Below are 21,997 nucleotides of genomic sequence, written 5' to 3'. Positions count from 1 at the left end.
TGGTGCCTGCAGACATATAAACAAACCAACTGAATCAGATACAAAACACTTTTTATCTAAATGTGGTCACTGAACTAGTTTTTGATTTTTTTTTTTGGTTTTAACCTTTTTAATTTTCACTCAATTTGTCTGTTTGGAAGGTAAACATAGAACAGGTCTAAGTTAAAACTGTTGTTAACAGGATAATACATGCAAGGTGAAATTAATCCAATATAACTCAATGTCCTCTTAAATTTCCCCTTATTTCATACCAAATACATTCTCTGTCTTAATTGGTCATTGTGCAAAATTTTATTCCAATTCTTTCATTTGTTTTGGATGTTGCTGCTGTTTTTAATATTTCATTTTTACAATCTAACACTATGAACATTAAAAAAAAAATCGGCATTCCATTGCCATGCTCTAGAACCTCTACAACATGCAGTAAGATGGAATGGACATATGGGTAAATCAATGGGAAAAAAGAACTTTTATGGCTAATGGATTATGGCTAGCGAATGGCTAATAAATGATTCTATAATTTTTTATCATTTTTGAAAATAATACTCTCCAGTTTGAAGTGGGCTCAATCAGTAACTGAGGACATTATTTTATTCAATGGGAAATAAGCCAGTCTACTGTTCAAAACACATTTAAAACATATCACATCTATTTTTTAGAAACGCAAATGTAATAATCAATATTGTTTTATCAGAATAAATGTAATGGCAACTGTACAACTAATTGTGATTTTAGTGGGGAAATTTAAAAGAAAGAAGTCAAAGAGAAAGGGGGGCCAGCAATTTAATTCATTAATGAGTATTAAGTTAATGGGACTAAACAGAAACATGGGAGCCAAATTAAAAAAACAAAACATTTAAGAATTTAGAAATGTAAACTTAAAGTTAGACAGTCAAACATTGCCGTGAAATTTCACCAGGATCTCAACATGACTATGTGCAAGCATTGCATCATTCATATAATCGAAAAAAAAGGGATCTTTTCACTTTACAAAAACTGAGATAAAAGGCATTACAAACACATAATCATGCTTGGATATGATTCTCTTGACAGATACAACTGTACTATCTACAAGTAGTAGCTATTAGTAATCTAAAGAATGTTATCAGACTTACATGGTACGTTATGAGGTGCTCCTGGGGATACAGACAGAAAAAAGAACAAACACATCAAGTCAAATAGTCAAAGAGAATACATCAAAAACTTCACAAGGCAAACACAGTATTTTCCATTTGAATTTGGTATCCTTGGATATTTACGCAAATATATTGATCTATTTTCTATTTATTATTCTAAGTAAAAACACAGAAAGCCTTATAAAAATTTGTACTTTACACCAAAAATATATTTATATTTTGCTACTAAATGAAATATTAATGAAATCATAATTCCAATTTATACTTATAAACAATGAAATCATTATCTAAACTGCATGTTTCCATCTGTAGCCCTTAAATTTACTAATAATTATGTGTAGGCTAAAATACTGATAAGATTTTATGAATACGAAGCAGAAGCTAACTTACAACTGGTTAACTTCATTGCAATTTTTTTTAAGGACTAAACATTATTGAAAATAAAATTTCAGGTCTGTGCTTAAAGCAAAACTTTTGCTGGAAAAATTTCAAGATAAAAAAGAAATTAAGCAGTTGAAAGAAAGCCATTTTCTTTGGGAAAATACTCAATATGGCAATGAAAAGGTGAAACAGTACCATGGAAAAACTACTGCTTTTCAAATAACAAAAATAAGATATTTGCAGCAACCACTCTTGGCCAAATAGGCTGAAGCTGCATTACATTACACATAAAATTGGCACCTTTTAAAAGGCAAAAATCTTTGAAATTTTACTATTTTATTAAAATATAGATCATTAAAAAAAATTATCCTTTCAAATGTAAGATAAATTTACAAATATTCTAAAAGAAAAAAAAAACTGACATGTTTTGGTTAATTCTTAATTAGTATGGAAAAAGCCAAAAGCACAACTTGCTTCAGACAGGGTTTAAAATGTCAAGCTCATAAAAGGTCTGGGTGCACTCTCAAAGAACAACTGTGCCAGAAGTACAAAGCCACACACCAAGTGAGCCTTTTACAAAGGTTCATAAAATTTAACTGAACATAAAATTTTTTCTGTCTTTCTTTTCTGAAAATTACTTCTCTTTACCTCTAAATATTATGAAGTAAAATTTTGCAAAGAAGAATTGATAAAAAGGTCTGAAACGAAATTTCAGTTTCACCCCAAGTAAAAAGAAGCAAGCAAATTTGAGAAAAAAGAAATGTTTATAAAAAAAATGAGATCTAGTCTTTAAGAACACTTTCCTTATATCTCTAACCCTGATAAAAAAGAAGCATACCTTGATCCCCATCCTTGTTTTTATTTTTCTTTTTATCCTTACTGTCCCCTTCATGGGTTGCCCCCAGTAGAGAGAAGATGATGCCAGCCTGGGAGGCAATGCCCACTGCTGTCACCAGCATCTTCCCACTGCCCTCCATCACATGAGTGCCTAGGAAAGAAAGAATGGGAAACAGAAATTAAGGAATGGTGCTACACATGTAGGCTGGGCTTAGATGTGGACAAAACTGAAGTTGCAAGGAGACTTATGTTTCAACAATGTGTTCTGCAGAGTTTGATGTCAATGCCTTATTACTTGAACTCATGGAAAATTAGTTAGGACTATTAATAATACTTATAAAAAACAATTATATAGTAATTAATTACTAATAAGACTTGTTGATGTAAGTCTCAGAGCAAATAAAACACCTAACACATTACAAATCATTTGTATTGATAGTAAGATTTAAGAGTGACTTTTTTTTACGTGGTGATAGCTTACATTTTGCACACATAAAGGAAAACTTGCTTGATTTTATTAGTGAAAATTTTGTGTCCTTGATCCAACAAAGTCATACTGATTTATTGACAATTTTAAAATATGATATGGGAAGTTTCTGGGAAGTTAGTAAATAAAATTTCCCAGAAGAATTCACAATCTCATCTTAAGGAAAATTGGTATAATTTAATCCTGATAAGAACATCAATAATAAAATCACACAAATTTTTGACAAGAAGGATCATCTTACAACAAAACTGTGCTGAATTCAATATGGTTTTCTCAGAGTTGTTCTAATACTTTAAATCATCATACTTAAGAAACTGCAGCAATTTCTTAATGATATATTCTGTTGAAAACCTTCCACATGGGGAAAGTCAGACATGATAAACATTCATTCCATTAAAAACATTCAATAAATCTACTTTAGAAGAGGTGCTTCATGAACTCCACAACGTTACTTTGCATCTACAGAGATTTTCAACTAATTCCTGTATGTGTATACAGGCATGCACGCGTACACAACTGTAAATCAACTTTACTGACAACACTGGTAATGTTTTGTGTGTATGCATGCGTACATAACTGAGTGTATAAATCAACTTTGCTGACAGCACTGGTAATGAAACAGAGAACCACGCAGATAATAAAATGCCCAGTTTTATCTCAACCAAGGATTATCACTATTCCCAAAATATGGTCTGTGCTCATCTAATATGTGGTCACCAGGAAGCCCAATCACCACAGAACAGCATACTATAGTGTATGGTTTCACAGTTCATTAACATGCTTCATAATCAATAAAATGGATAGAGGGATGGAAAAATCAATGGTTATCAGCATAACATGCCTGGATATAGCATCATTAGACATGAGTCATTGAAAGAAAATCAAAATTTCTGGCCTGGTTGCCAGCAAGAGCTGTTGACTACTTAAAATGATGGACCGAGCTGTATGGACAATGTCTGGTGTGTTTTACATTGGTGTAACCATACTGATAACAAATAGCCCCCAAGTCTAACCACTAACACAGTGCAATGAGAATATAACCAATGTCCATTTGTCCACTATAGGTGAATTCAAATGTTTCAAAATGCTACAATTACTCAGCTGACTAAACTTAAGTTAACACCATAGTCAACTGGTGCTAATTTGGCTTACCTGAAGGTAATACCATTGCCACTGACACCAAGCTGGCTTATCTAAAGGTAATGCCATTGCCACAGGTGCCAAGCTGGCTTACCTGGAGGTAACACCTTACCCCATGGTGCCAAGTTGGCTTACCTGGAGGTAGCACCTTACCCCATGGTGCCAAGCTGGCTTACCTGGAGGTAACACCTTTCCCCATGGTGCCAAGTTGGCTTACCTGGAGGTAAAACCTTACCCAATGGTGCCAAGCTGGCTTACCTGGAGGTAACACCTTACCCAATGGTGCCAAGCTGGCTTACCTGGAGGTAACACCTTACCCAATGGTGCCAAGCTGGCTTACCTGAAGGTAACCTCTTACTCCATGGTGCCAAGCTGGCTTACCTGGAAGTAACACCTTACTCAATTTTGCCAAGCTGGCTTGCATGGGGGCAATGCCATAGCTACTGAAGTCCTGTAAGCTCACCTGAAAGTAACATTGGATCTCTTTCTTCTCCTTTTTTCACATGGTCAGACTCGCCTGTCAGGGAACTTTCATCCACCTTGAGGTCATTACTCTGGATGATGATACCGTCTGCTGGTAAGAGATCACCTGGAATGAAAACAACGCCAAAAATGACAGATCTGAAAATGGGTCAACAGACTGCAATAAGTAGATAATAAGCCTATATTTTAAGGAGTCCCAAACCCCTTGCAATGTGATTGGATTATATAAAAGGCAGGTTCTTATTTTAAACTGTTTTCTCTTCAACTTTTAAGATTAAATTCTATAGAAATTAGGGAATCAATATAAAATGGTAAATGTAATCAAATAAAATATAATGCCATACTAAGTCCTATTTGGCAACTAATGAAGGTTTAGTGTGCTGGACTGGAGCTAAGAACGAAAGTTGGAAGAAAACAGTATCAACTCTTAGTACAAAATTTCAAACATCTTTAACATCTGCTTGACAAAAATGTTATTCATTTGTTCTCTCAATCTTCATACTTGTACGCATTTCATGCCAAGGACAGCTCTAAAATTGCTTACTGCACTGCCATATGGTTTCAGAACTCTGTAAAAATAGTCTTTATTGCAAAATGATTCTTTATTCATTCTGAATGGAAACTAAGTAACAAGTCTAAAAGGTCACAAAATAATGAACTGCCTGCTTTGGTTAATTTCATTTCTTTAGGTGTAAGGAACACTGGATATAAAATCAGAAAGTACATCATATGAACACACGACACCAGACTAACAAAATACAGTTTGGCCAACATATTAACACACAATCCAAGTAATCATTTTTGACTTCTTGCCTTCAACACTGAATCAAACATTGTTTCACCTCAAATAACACTGAAATCTGAACTCCAAATCTATTGATTGGCTGTACAAGTGAATTCCACATGATTTTTATTGATGATGGAAGTAATGGATAAAAGCCCCAGCTTTCTGCAATAAGGGAATCCATACATCTCTCTGCCCTTTCAATGCTGTTAGTCTTCCATGGCTCTGCACTTCATGAGAGCACGCCGGCATGAAAGCAAGTTTCAAAAGTCGATAATAGAATAACTGGTTGAATTACCAAATATTCTATAAAGGGGTCTGAAACATCAGAGTGAGGGAACCAGCAGTCAATAATTTTCCCTAAGAGACTTAACTGATGCTGCCTTTTTAAGGTCACAAAACAATTAAATGAGGAAACAAAAGATATTCTCTCTCTTTTTTTTTTAAATTTCAACCATAAAAAATATTTAGTTTTACAAGGCAATGCATTCTTGAAGCCTCCCTCTTCTCCCTTACATGCTACAAGTGGCATACAAAGTATGTTGAACCACTCAAAAAAACATCATGCTCTGAACATAAACAGAGCCCTTCTCTACAGTCACAGTGACTCTTAAGAATAAAACACGTACTACTTTGGGATGGCCAGACTTGTTCACTTTTCCCAAGTAATTTTCCCAATAACCTCATTGACTTACAACATCATTTTTCTAGCTTCAAACACTCCTTAGTCTTACCATATTTGACTTGACAAATGTCTCCAACTACCAGCTCTCCAACAGGGATGTTTGCGGCCTCACCATTTCTTATCACAGCAAACTTGTGCTCGCCTTCTATTTTGTTCTGCAGTCCGCGAAACTGCTTCTCTTTCCTCCAGTCATTGAAAGCAGTAACAAGGACCACTAAAATAACAGCAACTAAAATGGCCACAGCCTCTATCCAATTCGCCTCCGACTCTGAGCCTTCACCTGGAAAGACACTTCAATATTTGAAATGGGCCTGAAAATGTGTTAAACCTTAAAAAAAAGAAGAAAAAAAAACCTACAAAAATTATGTTTCTGTACTCAGATTACAGTATTGAATGCACATGGACCGTCAAATTTCTTGTCATTATACAATGACATTTAATTTTCAAAAAAGCCTTGTGAAATGCAAATTAATTAAAATTCTTACCAGTACATTTTTAAGAACTATTCCAAACTTAACCCATTTTGCAAAACAGGCCCTGGGTGCTGATCTGACAGACCCATTTACCAACCCCATTCTTATGTCAACATATCTATTTCAAATCAAACACACTGAAACATTTTCACTCCTTTTCTTCCCCCATCTTACCCTCATCCTCTGGTCCATGGTAGAAGGAAAGGCCCAGTGATATCAATGCTGCCACAAGAAGGATGATGAGGGTGATGTCCTGAAGAGCCTCCCAAGCTAACTGAAGAAATGTCTTAGGGGGCTTAGGAGGGATAACATTGGTACCAAACACTTGGCGTCTGTGTTCCAAATCTACTGGGGAACCATTTAAACCTGAAACAATGATATAAAACTGGGATGTGAATTGAAATTGCATTATTGGAAGATGCATTGTAGACATTAATGGTGCTTATATGTCCATTTCGTACACTGTCTTACATTAGTTTTTTTTAACGCAAACACCTTTATATTGGCTATTTATTGCATGATTTCAGTCCTAGAAGATTTTGGATTATATTAATTTCTATATATGCATAATTACTAATTCTGCAAGCTGGACATTATATAATATTATTTGAGTTACAGCAAGGTCATGCCCTTGAATATTTTTAATAAGTGCATGTGGTCCAATGCGTTGATCACATTGGCCTTTAGTTCATAAAACCCCCTTTACGCTGGGCAGCATCCTTTCTGTGTCCTGTAGTACAGCACCGTAACAAAAAAAAAAAAAAAAGAAAAAGAAAAAAGAAAAAAGAAAAAAGAAAAAAAAATTACATGCCGACAAGTGGCCGATCATAGAGCATTCATTCTGCAATAATATTGATGCTTGTGCCATCTTTCTACGACCACACCAATGCCAGTTTCACTGTCGTACAAAGGACGCAGAAAGGATGCCGTCCAGTGTAAAGGGGGTTTAAAGAACAATTGCTGCCCTTCTTTTTGGTTGTATCACATATACCAAACTACAAAAAAAGTTAGTTCATCAAAAAGGAACCATATGCCACTGAAATGGTGCATTCCACCTCCTTTCTATAAAATAAACAGGTTGTCCTCAGATGTAAACTTTTTTACCATCAATTTCTACAGCCCCCCCTCCCCCGACATTTTGCTTTTTTCTGTAAGAGCCAAACGACAGCAGTTTTCAAAATAGCAGTGGATTATTAATGTGAGTATAGGGAGGAATATATTTCATATCCTTTCAGAATACATTGGCTTCCTAATCATGATCTATTTCCCCTGTGATAACCATTGATTTTGCCAAAATGCAGTTGATAACCATTTCCACTGGCTTGAAGCCTCCTTATGCAGTCTGAGCACACATGGATGAATGCCATATCACCACTCCGAGTTCAACAGATACTTAAATGACTTGTCTTTTCGTTAACCACTGTCTTTAATCTGGGATTATCAAACACACTGGTTTGAACATTCCAATCACTTTTACACCCTTGACAGAGTCTTAAGGTCTTAAGGGCCATGGGCAAATATAGGCCAACTTACAAAGAAACAGAAAAAAGCCAGTGAAACTCAGGGTACATATGATACCAAAACTCCTGGGAACATTCTGGATAAATCAATGAACTGAGTAGGTGGAGGCTGAGATTAATGTTACTTTGTAACACAATTAATACAATCCATTAAGTCTAAAATGCTAACTGGATATGGTTTGTACCACTGGGGGACACTTTGGTGATCATCACTTCTGTTAGAACTGCAGTTCCACAAAGTCAACAGCAGTCATTTTAAAAAATGTATTACTTTTCACTACATTATGAAAATTGAGAAAGAAAAGGATACAAAAATAAGAATGGAGGAAGATAATGTGATTATGATTTTTTAAGTTTTTTTTTCACCCCAGATACAAGATTCCATTGAGCTGTCAATTTTCTTTCCATTTGAAGTCACAAGCTACAATTGCACACGACATCAGTGGCAAGACAGCTAGACAGAGATTAAATGAAGCACTTTACTGTGTCATTCAGTGTTGTGCACAGATATAAGCTACCAATCTGTCATATTTCTCAAAACACATCTTTTTTCTCGGAACCTGCAAATACCTGGAATTTCATCACTTAAGGTGATGAAATCTCAATGGGTAATTCACTCAGCAATTGCACAATACTGTATTCAAAGTAGCGTGTTTAGGCATACTCTGCTTCATGCCCAGATATAAGAACACTACATAAACACCACGGAACATGTCTACCTTGATGATTGCCTCATAACTTGCTGATAAATCATTTCACAATCACGTTTTTCGCATAGGACGATTAAACAATCCTTTTAAATCAGTCAAAATTATCGTGAGACTGTAAAAAGCACCTTAAGGGGAATATCAGGAAACTGCATGACGGCAAGGAATCTGTGGTTTTCCTTAATAGGAAATTGTTTTATAGAGCACATCTCAACTGCCTTAACAACAATGAACAATTTCAGGAAATAAGGCTTTTTCCTCCCAAACCCAAATAACATCACCTTTTTGCTCTTATCAACTGTGGTTGAAGGTTTTCAGTCTTTACTGCTAGATACATTATACTTCCAGTTCATCCAAAAATTCACAATTTCAGAGAAACTGATTTTCAGGTTTAAAATTTTTATTTAATAACTAAGGTAAAGCTCCCTAAAAAAAAAAATAAAAAAAAATAAATAAATAAAAAAAAAGTATCACAGGAAATGGTGAATAAGGTTTACAATGAAATTCCTGAGACAAAATGAGCAAAGGGACAACAGTGAAACTAGGGTAATAAAACACATTTCTGTCATGAAACCAGCCTCAAGAAAAGTAGTTCACTTTTCAACTAATGTGCAAACCAAATTATGCTTAGATTTGGTATTCATTCATATTCCTTCATTTCCTATGGCTAAAATCTTTAATCTGAATCTACCAAAGGTATTTGCTAACATTTAGGCTAAAATAATTCTGCTGCAGAAGCAATCAGTCCCTGCGATGGCAATTTCCAACACTAGTGGTTATTTAATAGATAACATCAGGGAGAAAAATTCTTTTAACTTAATTCACAAACTCTCTGCTGATGTGCATGGGTAGCTAATGGTGTTTGTAGTTATTAGCTATAATGAAACTATCTTGCAGAAAGGGGTTTGTGAACTTTCTGCATTTCAAAAATTTTGGATAACTGCTGGATAAGTGAGAACTACTTTTTAAGAAAACAAACAAACACACACACACACACAAATAATAATAATAAAAAGTTAAGTTCACTTCTAAGACACATGGACATTTTGGGCCCTGGTGTGATCTGGGTGTTGACACTCTGATCTCCCTGGGGAGGATACAGCCTAGCATGCCGTATGAGGCGGTGAAAGCTAGCCAACGAACAATATCTTTCTCTGCCAGACCAGGAACTTTACCCCTGCTTCAACCCCTAAGTGCTGAGTGGCAACCAGGAGACAGCAGGTACAGTTTGTGAAGGACTGATATTTTCCCAGCAGGGCTGAACCAATGCACTCCCACACCAGAGAGGGTCATTCTGACAACAAAGCCATCCAGCCTGTACAAAATGTATGAGACAATCTGCATCAATATGACATGTTATAGGCCTGTAGCCAAAGGGACGGTTATCTTTTTTTCTGAAAAAAATAATAAAAAAGTAGATCTTATCGCCCTCCCCATAATAACCTATTTAGAAAAATTCCACAAAACCTACTATAGATCAAAACTTCAACTTAAAACAGACCATCTATGACCATATGGTTGGTTCTTTCACTGCCCCCCCCCTCCCCCCACGCCCCTCCCCAGTTGTTTATCTCATCTCTTCTGAAAAGTATTTCAACATCCATGTTATGCACATTGGTATAGCAACCAAGTAAGAAATTGTTTCCATGACTAATCAGCACCTTGTTCAACATGACATCACTGCCAATCTTTCAACATCTAGTTTTCCCTTTGATGTGAAGAGCCACCTGAGGTGCTGTTCTAGATTTAAGATGTACTTCAATTAGAACAAATTGTTGCAAATCTATAATAAGAAAATTATGAGATAACCATTAGATCAAGAGACGGTGCACATCTTTTTATTAATTAGATCCAGGTGAAATGGTTTTCTGTCGACTTCTCACATTCTTTCATTTTTTTCATTTAGACAGGATTGAAGGATATTTGATAAATTCTCATGGAAATTTGATGTATAGGGTACCTTACTACACAGAATCATGGAACAAAACATGGGGTGGTCAATGATAAACCTCATGGTGCAGGGAACACATTTAATCTAATATTTCTGCCTTTTTAAAAGAAGTGGCGACACCTGAAAACATGTATGTGAAACTTTAGCATTTTCAACTAATTGTCAAATATTGGCTAAATGTCACAGTTCATTTTTCATCATACATGTGTTAGGGCAGTAATGCCACTTGCGCCTTTTTTTTCGGACAGATGATATTGTGTCTTACAGACCATTGGTCTATTCCCTAAGTCAGGCTTATAACCTTGTGATCATTTGTAAGAATAATAATATAATCAAACTTGAAAATAAGATAAAAACATATTGACCATGATGATGGAGATTATGGGATTTGTGCATATGGTTTTCAAAGAACGTCAAGACTGGAACAAGACAGTATCATGAGGTCTGTTGTGCAGTCCTACTGCTAAACGCCCAACCTGGTGAACAGGTCATCTTCAGAACATGTCATGTCCACTGTTGCTGCTTTGTCTAACTGTATAACACCCAAGACTACCATGGTTGGCCTCAGCCAGTCTTTATTTTTTCTTTTTCTGGTCTTTTTTCTATAACATTTGTTTTTCTGAACTTCTATGTTTCACTTAAACGTACGAGAGGACTGGTCATTTTGAGCAATTAGATGTGATCAGAGTGATTTTTTCCTCATCAAAAAGTGCCACTGGTCTACACAATATCATCATTATCTTAGACCCAGCATTATGGTTTGATGAGATTCCAGCTAAACACTTCCTGGCCAGTAGACATTAGAGCAGTTTATCTGTGGCAGCAGACACAGAGATGTCTAGGCCCTCGGATACCCTTTCATAATCCAGATTAGATGCTGGTAATGGGAATATTTTAAACCCAGCGGCTTTTCTTCTAAATGAAAGCCAGTGTGTGTTCTCAGAATTCCTAGAAACATTGTACAGAACTGGCTTATTAAGTGCATGCTTAACAGAGTGTTCATTAAAAACACACAGTGTTAAATATTTAAGTATGAAACACATTTTCTGAAACTGTACAGATAAATGTACTTTAACAGCCACATTTCTGCAACAGTCCTTTGCCATTCTTACATATATGCAGACAAACATATTCAATGGCATTAAAATATACCTGATGATACTAAATGCAGTCAGAGTCTCTGCACGAAGTAATATAATCACTTCCCATCTCCAATACTGTGTAAATGTATTTGAAGCACAAATATTTATTTCTGGGAACATTCCTTTGTGAACACCTTCTAGGTTACCCAACATCCTCAAGTTATACAAATGCTGAGGGCAGGAGTGAAGGACATCAGCAGTTTACTTAAATAGCATACAGCCAAATGCTTGCTGTATATTACCAAACCAATGAAATTATCCATTATTCAGAGAACCTACAGGTAAAACAAACAATCCCAATGGCATGATCTTTAGATGTTAGCCAATGATGCCCTTTTTACCTGTGCTGGGCTTAATAAACTCTATGAAAGAAAACAGTGAGGCACTGATTTAACCCTCAGGTAAACCATGTCTTAGGTTTTGTAAACTCTCATCACCACTTTTCCCATAAAAAATCTTCACGAAGCATTTTAAGTTGTGGCCTTGTACCAATTTCTTTATGAAAGAAAGAACATAAACTTTCAGTAATTTTTTTCGAAATGTCAACAATCAGCAACATTTTGTGGCAAAGTGCTAACATCATGCACCAAATGAGAGATTAGGGATGTTTCCAAAGAATTTGAAACATCTGAAAGAAACCTTAAGCTAGAATCAATAATGAGCTAACTTTTCAAGTTACAAAATAATTTTCTAGTGAGTGACAAATGGCTGCATTAAATGTAAGCCCAGCTCAAGATAACTGAACTTTGTCTTTCAAATTTTTAAAGAAATCATTTGAAATGTTTGACCATTTAACCTTGAAACAGCCAGTCTACCAAAAAGAGCTTACCTTCATTTGGATTAGTATACAATCTTTTACAAAGCTCTGCTACACTGCCATAGCGTTCCTTGATTGCATTGACGGCCTCATGGCCACGCACAGCCATCAACTGACTGAGCTCCTTGGCGGAGCAGCCATAGTTGGCCGGGTGACCGAGGCGAGCATCTACCTCATCCATGTTCACTGCTTGGTCAGGCTGTCCGGTACATTCAGTTGGCCCAACCTTATTCTCTCTAGAAAATAATATAGTAAAGTTAATCCAATACTGGTTTAGCATATACAGTGTCTACCAAAATTTCTTACCCTTTTCTCCCTGGAAAAATTTGGAGGGAAATCAATATCGTTTAGTGAAATAAATTGTATTAGTGGTACTTTTTGTAACAAAATTGAAACAATGGGCAAAAATGGAACAAAACTGATAACAACCGAATTTACAAAGGAAAGAACAAAGACAAACACTGAAGAAACAACAGATCAACAGATTGTAAGTATTATTATCCATGAAGAAAACAATTCTTGGTAGCTGCAATCTGTAAAACCAAAAGTTGCTTATCAGTGACCCGGTACAACAACATAAGGCTAAAGTTATCAATATGGATCTTAAAGATAAGATCACAAATTCATCAGTCAGACATTATTTTTTTTTTTTTAATCAGCATATGTTCATGGTGAAAATATTCCAAACCCAACTTGTTGCTTTTTTAACCAAACTTGACCATAGAATACAGTGTTGCTATCATATAATGTGCATCATGTTATACACATGTAATCAGAGGCTTGATACAGTGGGAAAAAAAACAAAGGTTATCATCAACATCAGATATTTATAACCCATTAATATATCACAAGAAACAAACTGCCGATTCAAGCAGTCACTGCCAAATAAATGGCTTCACCCCTATCCAGGCAACAGTTAACAATCCGGTGACCCTGGTTACTTGTGTGTAACTGACCAAGCTACCATCATCTAATTACATGGTAATTTAAGGGGTATTCCATTCATACTATACAGCACACACATATACAGAAAACTATTCAGTTCGATGTCCTATATAGGTTGGACATCACTCGAGACATGTAGACATGTTGGGTCTTACAATTCGAGGTTAAATCACCAGCATGTCACAGATGGTCTATGCAATTTTAACTGTCAGTGGACAGTGTGTATTAGTTCAACTTCATATGGCACACACTTCTAACATATATATTATTTGCATAATTTTGACTTGCCCAATTATCTTTGTACCCCTGAATAAGGAAAGAAATCAACAGTAATCCTGATTCCATAATGATATAAAACAGTTTTGCAAATATTAAACAAAAAAGTTAACTTTTGTGTGGAAACACCCTGAAGACAATCATCTTGATACCACACAGATATATACAAACTATTCACAGAGCCACATATATAGTACCTCACAGCTAGAATGCTGGAACAAATTATGTCAAAATAAAATTTTAACATCCCTCTTTTCAGAGACATCAGCAAAGAATATTTAAACTTTGTACATATATATTAAATAAACATTATATAATACCCGCCGTCAGTTTTGAAGGCAGCAAGCTCCAACACAGCATTACAATACACCAGTATTAGAAATCCCACTGCAGTAGCATTATCCAAATGGTATTAAGACTAGGAAAGCTATCAAGCTACCTAGAATTTAATCAGTGCTAGGAAGTCAGGTCTCAGGGGGCCCACCTGTAGATTGAGTCCACCATACCATCAGCCAGTTACATACAGTACTATCTGTCATCTGGCAAGCCTGGGGCTTTAATTCTCTACCTAGCTGGGATAATTCACCCCAAGCATCAGGGATTACTGGAAACTTGCCTCTGCCATCTTAAGTACAAGAGTTGTCAGTAATCTTTGAAATTCAGGGTGGAATAAAAGGATGGGTAGAAATTGTTTCTTTATAGCACTTGATTTACACACACACATGTATCCATTACCCTAGGTTCTAGATTACGGTATTGTCAGCTCTATCTTGATTTCATATATAACCCATATCAGCAATACCGGCTCTAGCGAACAGCGGCCATGTTACACTTCTGTCAATCAAATAGAACTGCTCCGCAGTGAATCTGCAGTTGAATCTCATCAGACCAAAATGAAACGTAAAACAGATTTAATTCTGCTTTATTTAATTTTATTTGCTGTATTTAAGATTTAAAGTGAAAAAATAAATAATATTCTTCGAAAAGAAAAAATATATCCAATGTTTTTGTATTTTTTGCTAATCAAAGAACATTTAGTCCTGAGATATACACGTGCACAATACACGTGCTTGCCGTGTGCCAAATTTGACAGCTACACTGTATGCCTGATACCACTATAAGGGCTGCGCAATGGCTACACCGAAATCAGTTTTTAAAGCAGAATGTTGCTTGTATTGTGGCACTGACCTTCGAATGCAAGATATTTTCAATTCAAACTTCTAACTCCGCGTCAGGCATCTTGTCTCGTCTGCACAAGATAACTTCAGCGCAAGGCGGGAAAGGCAGATCCAGGCGGCTAAACCTGTGATGTACGAGACTTATGACTTCCAAATATGGATCCAGACGGACACAGCTGTGACGTGTGACTTCCAAATATGGAAGTGCCCCAGGCAAAATTTTGAAGAAGAATGCCCTCAGATTGTCGCTGTTCGTCAGAGCTAGTAAAAGCGACTCCATCACAAGGTATATTTAACAAGCTAGCTTTTACGTTGCTCTTATACTCATCCATGGATGCATACAAACATTTTTGCGTTTCTCTCATGATGGATATAGCGACTGGTATATTTCACTCATAATGGTAAAAAACAGAAATTAAGAACCTGAAAATTGGTCAATATATATATCCATAATGACATATTGTAATTTTCTTGACAGTTTAGTAAAGGATATCACTCCGACATTTAGGGGAAAATGTTGGAATTTTCAGGAAAAAATGCTCTTTTTGCAATAAAAAGATCTTACACATATTGTTTTCTTTAAAAAAATTATAGAAGCAACAGTAAATACCAAGAATTATGAAGCAGAAAACAAAAGTAAGCCCTTATGTGATGCATTACTTAGCAGATACATGCAAGCCTGTGCTGCACGCATGTATATTCTGCACAACTGATCACAATAACAATGCTCCAGGCATGTAAATAGAGATTTTACACAAAATGGTGAAAAGAAAAAAAATTGCATGCTGTACAATACCTCTAAGATTTTCACACTTTTCCAAAAAGAAAACAACCCACTTTCTTCATTACCGATGCCAGTAACACAACATGCATATTATTTTTTCTCCGAGAACTGTCCTTGCTACCATCCGCCCACCCAAAAGGGCATTTTCTCTTTGATGTATTTTCCAAGGCATCGCTTCCTTGAAAATGTCATTGCTCATCAAAGACTAGGCATGCACTAAATATAATGATTTGTCAGTTAACAATCTCCTTCAGTCGGGCAATGCTAACAATCCAGTCGTTTCAGAATTGCTATCTATTCTTCCTCTTCGGGATAATAATCATCAAACAGAGCTAATTCTAAATCAATCAGTGAGACAACGGGTATACTTATTGCCTCCACTGATGTTTTGTAATGTCAGCCATAAGGAGCACTAAGTACAGTATACTTACCTGTTATGACATACAGAAAATATCGCTTTATATACTTTCTATCCCAATTCTGCTTGTAAAAAAATAATGACAGGTAAATATTTCAAACACATCACTTTATAACATAAGTTAATATGCATTTAATATCAAAACTTTTTTTTTTTTTGGGGGGGGGGTGCATGGGCAGAAATATTACAAATAATCTCATTTGGTGGATATGCAAATAAACAATGGCTATATTGCATCACCATTCTGAAATATCAACATATTTCAACAGACCACATTGCCAGTGTCAGACTACCCTGGTATAAGCTGTGCACATGTGTACATGTAATTCCTAGCAGTTTCTAGGACTGCGCACATGTTCCCAGCATGCCTTCCTTGAACAACAGGAAGATTCCTAGGAATCACCCACAGGTTTCAACAGCCCTGGGAATATTAAGAGTCCATCTTAAAAACTGAATGAATAGAGAGCCTGTGTATGACGCACAGAAGGTTTTCGTAAAAACAGACGCTGATGGCTTCTATGACAACCACCAGCATTTGTCAAATCTGTGGGAAAAAAGAGAGAGAACTTTCTGTATAAGCCCCTGACTTAAATATATAACTGGTTGTGTTAATGGATGTCATCATGTCATCAGCCTCAATAATACCAACTGATCATATGTAGAGTAAGGAGATTACAGGCTAAGTTCTGCTTAGTTACAAGGCCCATTACCGAGAATGGATTGGGGTTTTGATACAAGTGACAGAAAATTTCATATAATTAAGAAGTGCATCATATGAAACAACAGTACTCTTAAACATATGCCATTTCTTATTATATTAGCGAGATAGAAATTATATATTATGTCATTAATAAAACCATTCCTTTTCACCTTCTTTTGGCTCTGCATGAATCTTTTCAGAAGAAATCTTTTAATGCTCCTCAAATATTAAGTACATGTGGTGTTCTTCCGATGCACTGTACACCTGAGCTGCTTCCAAACACTCATCTTCAAGTATGTGAAGTTTGTGATATGCTCACATCTCTCCCTGTATTCCCCGGACTCCTACGAGGTGCACTTATTAGAATGCCTCCTCGTTGCATGATGACTATCTGATGAGGTAATACTGAATACACCCAGTTCTGACATGCTCCACTTATAATATGGACATGTAGCTGTTACAGTACATATAACATCTATGGACATTGCTTCATTTACTGTGCTGCATAGTAGCATACCTTGTCCTCTGCAGCCAAACATGTCAACTAACCTTTTTTTCTTGCTAAAGGGCATTATCCAGTTCTTTTCCCGTGTATCTAATGCAAGACTATAAGCAATTTAAGACCTAAAATCATATCTACTTTTATATTTTGATATAGACTTTTGATGAAATTATTGCTGTGTTTTATGATTGCACTGTCATTGGGCTTGATGGAGTCAGCTCCAACCAAAGAACTATTTGAAGAAAGCAGATAAAAAACCATATACATATATATATATATATGAAATGTGAGTCACCTCAAGTTATATAATCCTGAAAGTGTGTGTGTGTGTGTGTGTGTGTGTGTGTGTGTGTGTGTGTGTGTGTGTGTGTGTGTGTGTGTGTGTGTGTGTGTGTGTGTGTGTGTGTGTGTGTGTGTAACATTAGGAAGTGACCCAATAATCTTAACTATTTATGAAATTGATCAAAGCCTGTCTCAATAACCTTCATATACAAGTTTTGTCTTGTATCTGGAGCACATCTGTGTAAATTTTTTGGGGAGAATGTGCTTTCAATTAGAGGGAGGAGGTTAGAACATTTTGTGGAGAATGGAATTGGGGCATTCTTTTCAGGTATTATAGATACTGAACGCTGATTTCCTGATTTTTCCTCTCTCCATGCATTTCATGGTCTACTCAATATATAAGCTGTCCCTTCTACTTAAAGCCAAACCATCTGACTAATAATTGATCATCTATCAAAATCAGCAATAACTCATCTTTGCATACCAAACTCAACCTACTTCCAAAGACCTCTTTACTCTTATCTACTTTTGCATACCCTGTTCTGGTTCTTGTAGTTTTTGGTTCATTTTCATACATGGCCCCCTAGCCAGGTTCCTACCACTGGTATGTCTTCTCACTGTGGGCAGTGGCAGGTGTAGACAGGTGCTGGTAATAATTGAATCAAATAGCAAAACTTTGCTACCCAGTCATCATATATATATATCAGTATACACACCTGAGGAAGGGACCACAGTGAATGGTGCATTTCATAAATGACTCTGCTTACACACTCTAAATGGGACAATGTTTTTTTCCTTATATTTTCATATCATCAGTTACCTTTCATAATTAGGCTAGCTCATTTATTGCCAAATACAACTCAAGATTGGAACTTGTTTCGAGGTTGTTGGGGTGACTAATTTTTGCCACTAGAAATAACTCTATCACTATACAGAGCCAAAAAAGTGCTCTTCTTCCCATATGTCTTCAAGGTCATAATTATAAAGATATAAATACATACAGCCCTGGAGAAGTGCACAACAGTGCATTTGATAAACAACTGATATTCTAGAGGGACAACGCAATTATTTTCATTTAAATCTTTTTTATTTTATTTTAAAATAAAACCTGTCAAACTGACCATCCCATTTTTAGACTAATAAAAGAAGCACAAATTTGATATTGAATAATTCTAAGCATATGCACCAGTATTCATTGTAGTTCTGGACTGATTACACTAGTTTGATTATATTTCTTCACACCCAAACCCTGCATGACCCCTCCCCTTTGAGCCAAAGACAGGAAATCAAAGCGATCTTTGTATGGGAAAATTAATAATAACCTACCCACACAGTTGTTTTTCCATCCATCATTTTCAATATGAAACACTCTTCTGTCTATCTAAATTGTACATTACAGCACATTCAACCAGATAGTTAGTTCAATATCATTTCCCTGCATATGCTTTTGCTGCAGTGATTTATTGCAGTAAGGCCGTTTATGATAGCACCTGGCATCACTCTGCATGTAGTGCTAAAATACCTCCATCCCTCCTTGAAAATCCTTACAGTGTAATGCAACAAACTGCACACCCAATGCAAGCATCAACCAGCATTCCGTGTATCAATTACATGTAAAAACAGAACCTCAAAGTTGGATAAGAAATCTATATTGAAACCTGTATTGAATGGTTTACATAATACCGGCCTAGTTCTCACTACATTCTTACCCATTTTGGTCAGAGGCGGCTCCTGGGGTTCCTTTGCCTTTAACTCCCGACATGGCAGTATCCTACAGCAGTCAACCTACGCTGTGATATCCTACAGTTCTGAGGCTATATAATATCCTAGCAGATACAAACAAAGAATATACAATCCCTCTGGTCCAAAAAATGTCTAGCCCCTCATCTTGAACCTAGCTATAAAGCTCTACAGCAATCCACCTCCTAGCTTCTTCTCTCCTATCTACCTTGTTCAGTATATATGCCAGTTGCAGCTGTTCTCTAGGTATCAGCCACAGCATATGTAGTGAAGTAGTTTCTAAAATAATCCACAGTCAGCTACCTGGAAGTACAGGAGCCACCACTGTGTTATTGGTAATACATCACTGGGGCATCTCTCTGTGAGCCCTCCTCCCCCATCCTCTGTATACCCATGTACCTACAGTTCCTGGCAGACAGGCTGGAGGGTAACACATACTCTAGATGTAGTACTTGGAAGCTGGATGGGATTATTACTGATCTACTCTGGAGTTTGCGCTGCAAATCAGAGCCATTTCATTGCACAACAATGCGATTCTGACACCTGAACTACCACTTAGATATAGTATACCCTTCCATCTCTCTCTACCTGTGGATGTTATGGGGAAAAGGAGAAATGCAAGTTCTATATCTTCACTAATCCTATATGACCAATTGTCTGAAAATACCACTATTTTCTCTACTTATTTATAGACAAATCCCACAATTTATTGATCAATCTGGAAATGCGCTGCTTTGCGCTTTTCTATTCAGATATATACAGAATACATCTAATTCTGATTAGTCTTTACAGGTAATACATTCCTGAAAAGCTTTCTGCATAAATTTTTGCAAGATCATGACTACATTTTAACATATCACTATCCTTGATACCCACACAACTGTTTATTGTGCAACTTCTCGTTTCACATCATAATCTAGCAAACATCCAATTACAGGTAACATAAATCACTGCATGCTGTTTTTCAATGTGGTAGAAAAAGATAACAGCCAACACGGCAGTAAATAAAGAAAACTGGACTTGTCTGTACCTGCTACAATCCATCTAAAACCGCCTGTAAGTGAATGTAATTTGATGTCATCTACATATACTGATAACCCAGTTGCCTGGATTCTTAGATTTCCAGGTGCAGTCACATTGGACAAAAAAATGTCATGAGAAAGCTAACATAATAACAATGTAGATCATCTAATACAGCCCACATGGAGATAATCTGAGATTGCCCGAAGTCCCTCAAATTGGCCTTAAATCAAGCAAAATTTCCCAGGGTTAGGAGGTATGTGAGATCAGAAATAATGGTAAACTAACGACTGCAATGACAGAATTTATCCTCATGTAATTTTTTCTGTTTTTTTCATACTTAAGTTCTGTCAAATTACAGTGTTTACCACAACAGTATGAATCCTTCATGTTTTGCATGTCACTTTTGTATCGTTTTCTGGAACAACATTCCCTGTGCCTAATGCTGACGGGTTAAGCCCACCTCAAAGACTTTTGCAAGTTTGTAGTTTCCGGTGATGTCAAACAGTGTCAACAAGCTCATTTTAAGCTATCTCAGATGATTTCCATTTGAATGAGTGTACACACTCCATTCCATTGGGATCAAGCATCGTCCTAGTGGCATTCGTCATTGAAATCGAATAGTGGTTGATATTTGTATTTAAATGTAAATGCTCTTTCCATTCTTGATTAGTCCTACCTTATAAAGTGTACTGTGGGACTGCTTTTGACTGCGCCCAAGTCAAATTTGATGACTTTTTAGATGTGCAGCTGTGACAGTTCAGGTATTTGTATTTTCACAGGTGAGCTGTGTCTTAGTCAGATATAGACTGACTGCTGTCTGTTTACCTTCACTCAGTCTCATATGCACTTATTGCACAACAGTGGCCATAACATCACAGCATGGCACATGGTTGAGAATTAAAAGTGCATTAGTGAAGATATACATGTTTACATATGACTATGTATATGTGAGTGGTGGGGGGGGGGATAAACAAAAGTTAGAAAAAATTTAGTCATGTTGAATTATTAAGCCTTTTTATTCATCATCATACTTTATCAAGTACTTGACCAACTGAATTTCTTAAGATCAAAAGATGTCTTCTAAAAGAAGACGCAATCACTGTTGCAAATTCAGTAAATCAGTGACACCAAGGTAAAGAAATGGATGGCATCAACGAAAACTTTTGTCTCCATCTCAACCAATAAAAAATCCATCATTGTGCATGAACCACTGAAATCTCTTTCACTGGTGATCTGAAGACTGCATAATCTGTAACGGTAGAAGTGAAGTGTATGTTGTGGATACCCTCCCATTACTCTTCCATTTATGCACCGATGACAATAACTTTTACACATCCACCCCATAAAAATTTAAAACAAGGCAGCAAAGCTGTCAAATGTACAGACAAAGAACAGAAAATAAAGATGCAAATAAGTGAAAAATTAAATTTTCACAAAAAACTGTTAAATTGCCAGAAAAATTTACCAAACAGACTGCGTTGCCTATTGAAGCTGTATGTTAGACCCATGTTTCTTTCCTGTAAGTTTGAGAACAGTGACATGATTTCCCTTAAATGGTCATCATAGGAGCAGTGCCCAAAATAGGGGTTTCTTCAAATTTTGATGC

General features: G+C 36.3%; 1 protein-coding gene across 8 annotated transcripts in view; it reads right to left on the bottom strand.

Moving 5' to 3' along the window:
• Positions 1-21,997, bottom strand: part of LOC106152336 (plasma membrane calcium-transporting ATPase 2) — an 89,014-nt gene that overhangs the window by 23,014 nt on the left and 44,003 nt on the right. For 3 of the 8 annotated variants that reach the window (XM_087015113.1, XM_087015114.1, XM_087015115.1), the window contains 6 exons: positions 12,556-12,779; positions 6,581-6,772; positions 5,983-6,213; positions 4,445-4,570; positions 2,356-2,505; positions 1,116-1,136 (listed from right to left, as the gene is read on the bottom strand). In XM_087015113.1, the coding sequence (XP_086871239.1) occupies positions 1,116-1,136; positions 2,356-2,505; positions 4,445-4,570; positions 5,983-6,213; positions 6,581-6,772; positions 12,556-12,724 (889 nt within the window). In that variant the 5' untranslated portion in view covers positions 12,725-12,779. Of the gene's footprint in view, positions 1-1,115; positions 1,137-2,355; positions 2,506-4,444; positions 4,571-5,982; positions 6,214-6,580; positions 6,773-12,555; positions 12,780-19,337; positions 19,612-21,997 lie in introns of those variants that run through there. The other 5 variants (XM_087015109.1, XM_087015111.1, XM_087015110.1 and 2 more) reach the window with 3 other exon arrangements.

The sequence above is a fragment of the Lingula anatina genome, chromosome 6 (genome assembly GCF_051362555.1).
Source record: "Lingula anatina isolate TDL-2025a chromosome 6, LinAna3.0, whole genome shotgun sequence".
In the NCBI taxonomy this organism is placed as follows: Eukaryota; Metazoa; Brachiopoda; class Lingulata; order Lingulida; family Lingulidae; genus Lingula; species Lingula anatina.
This window is presented reverse-complemented; position numbering and strand designations above follow the sequence as displayed.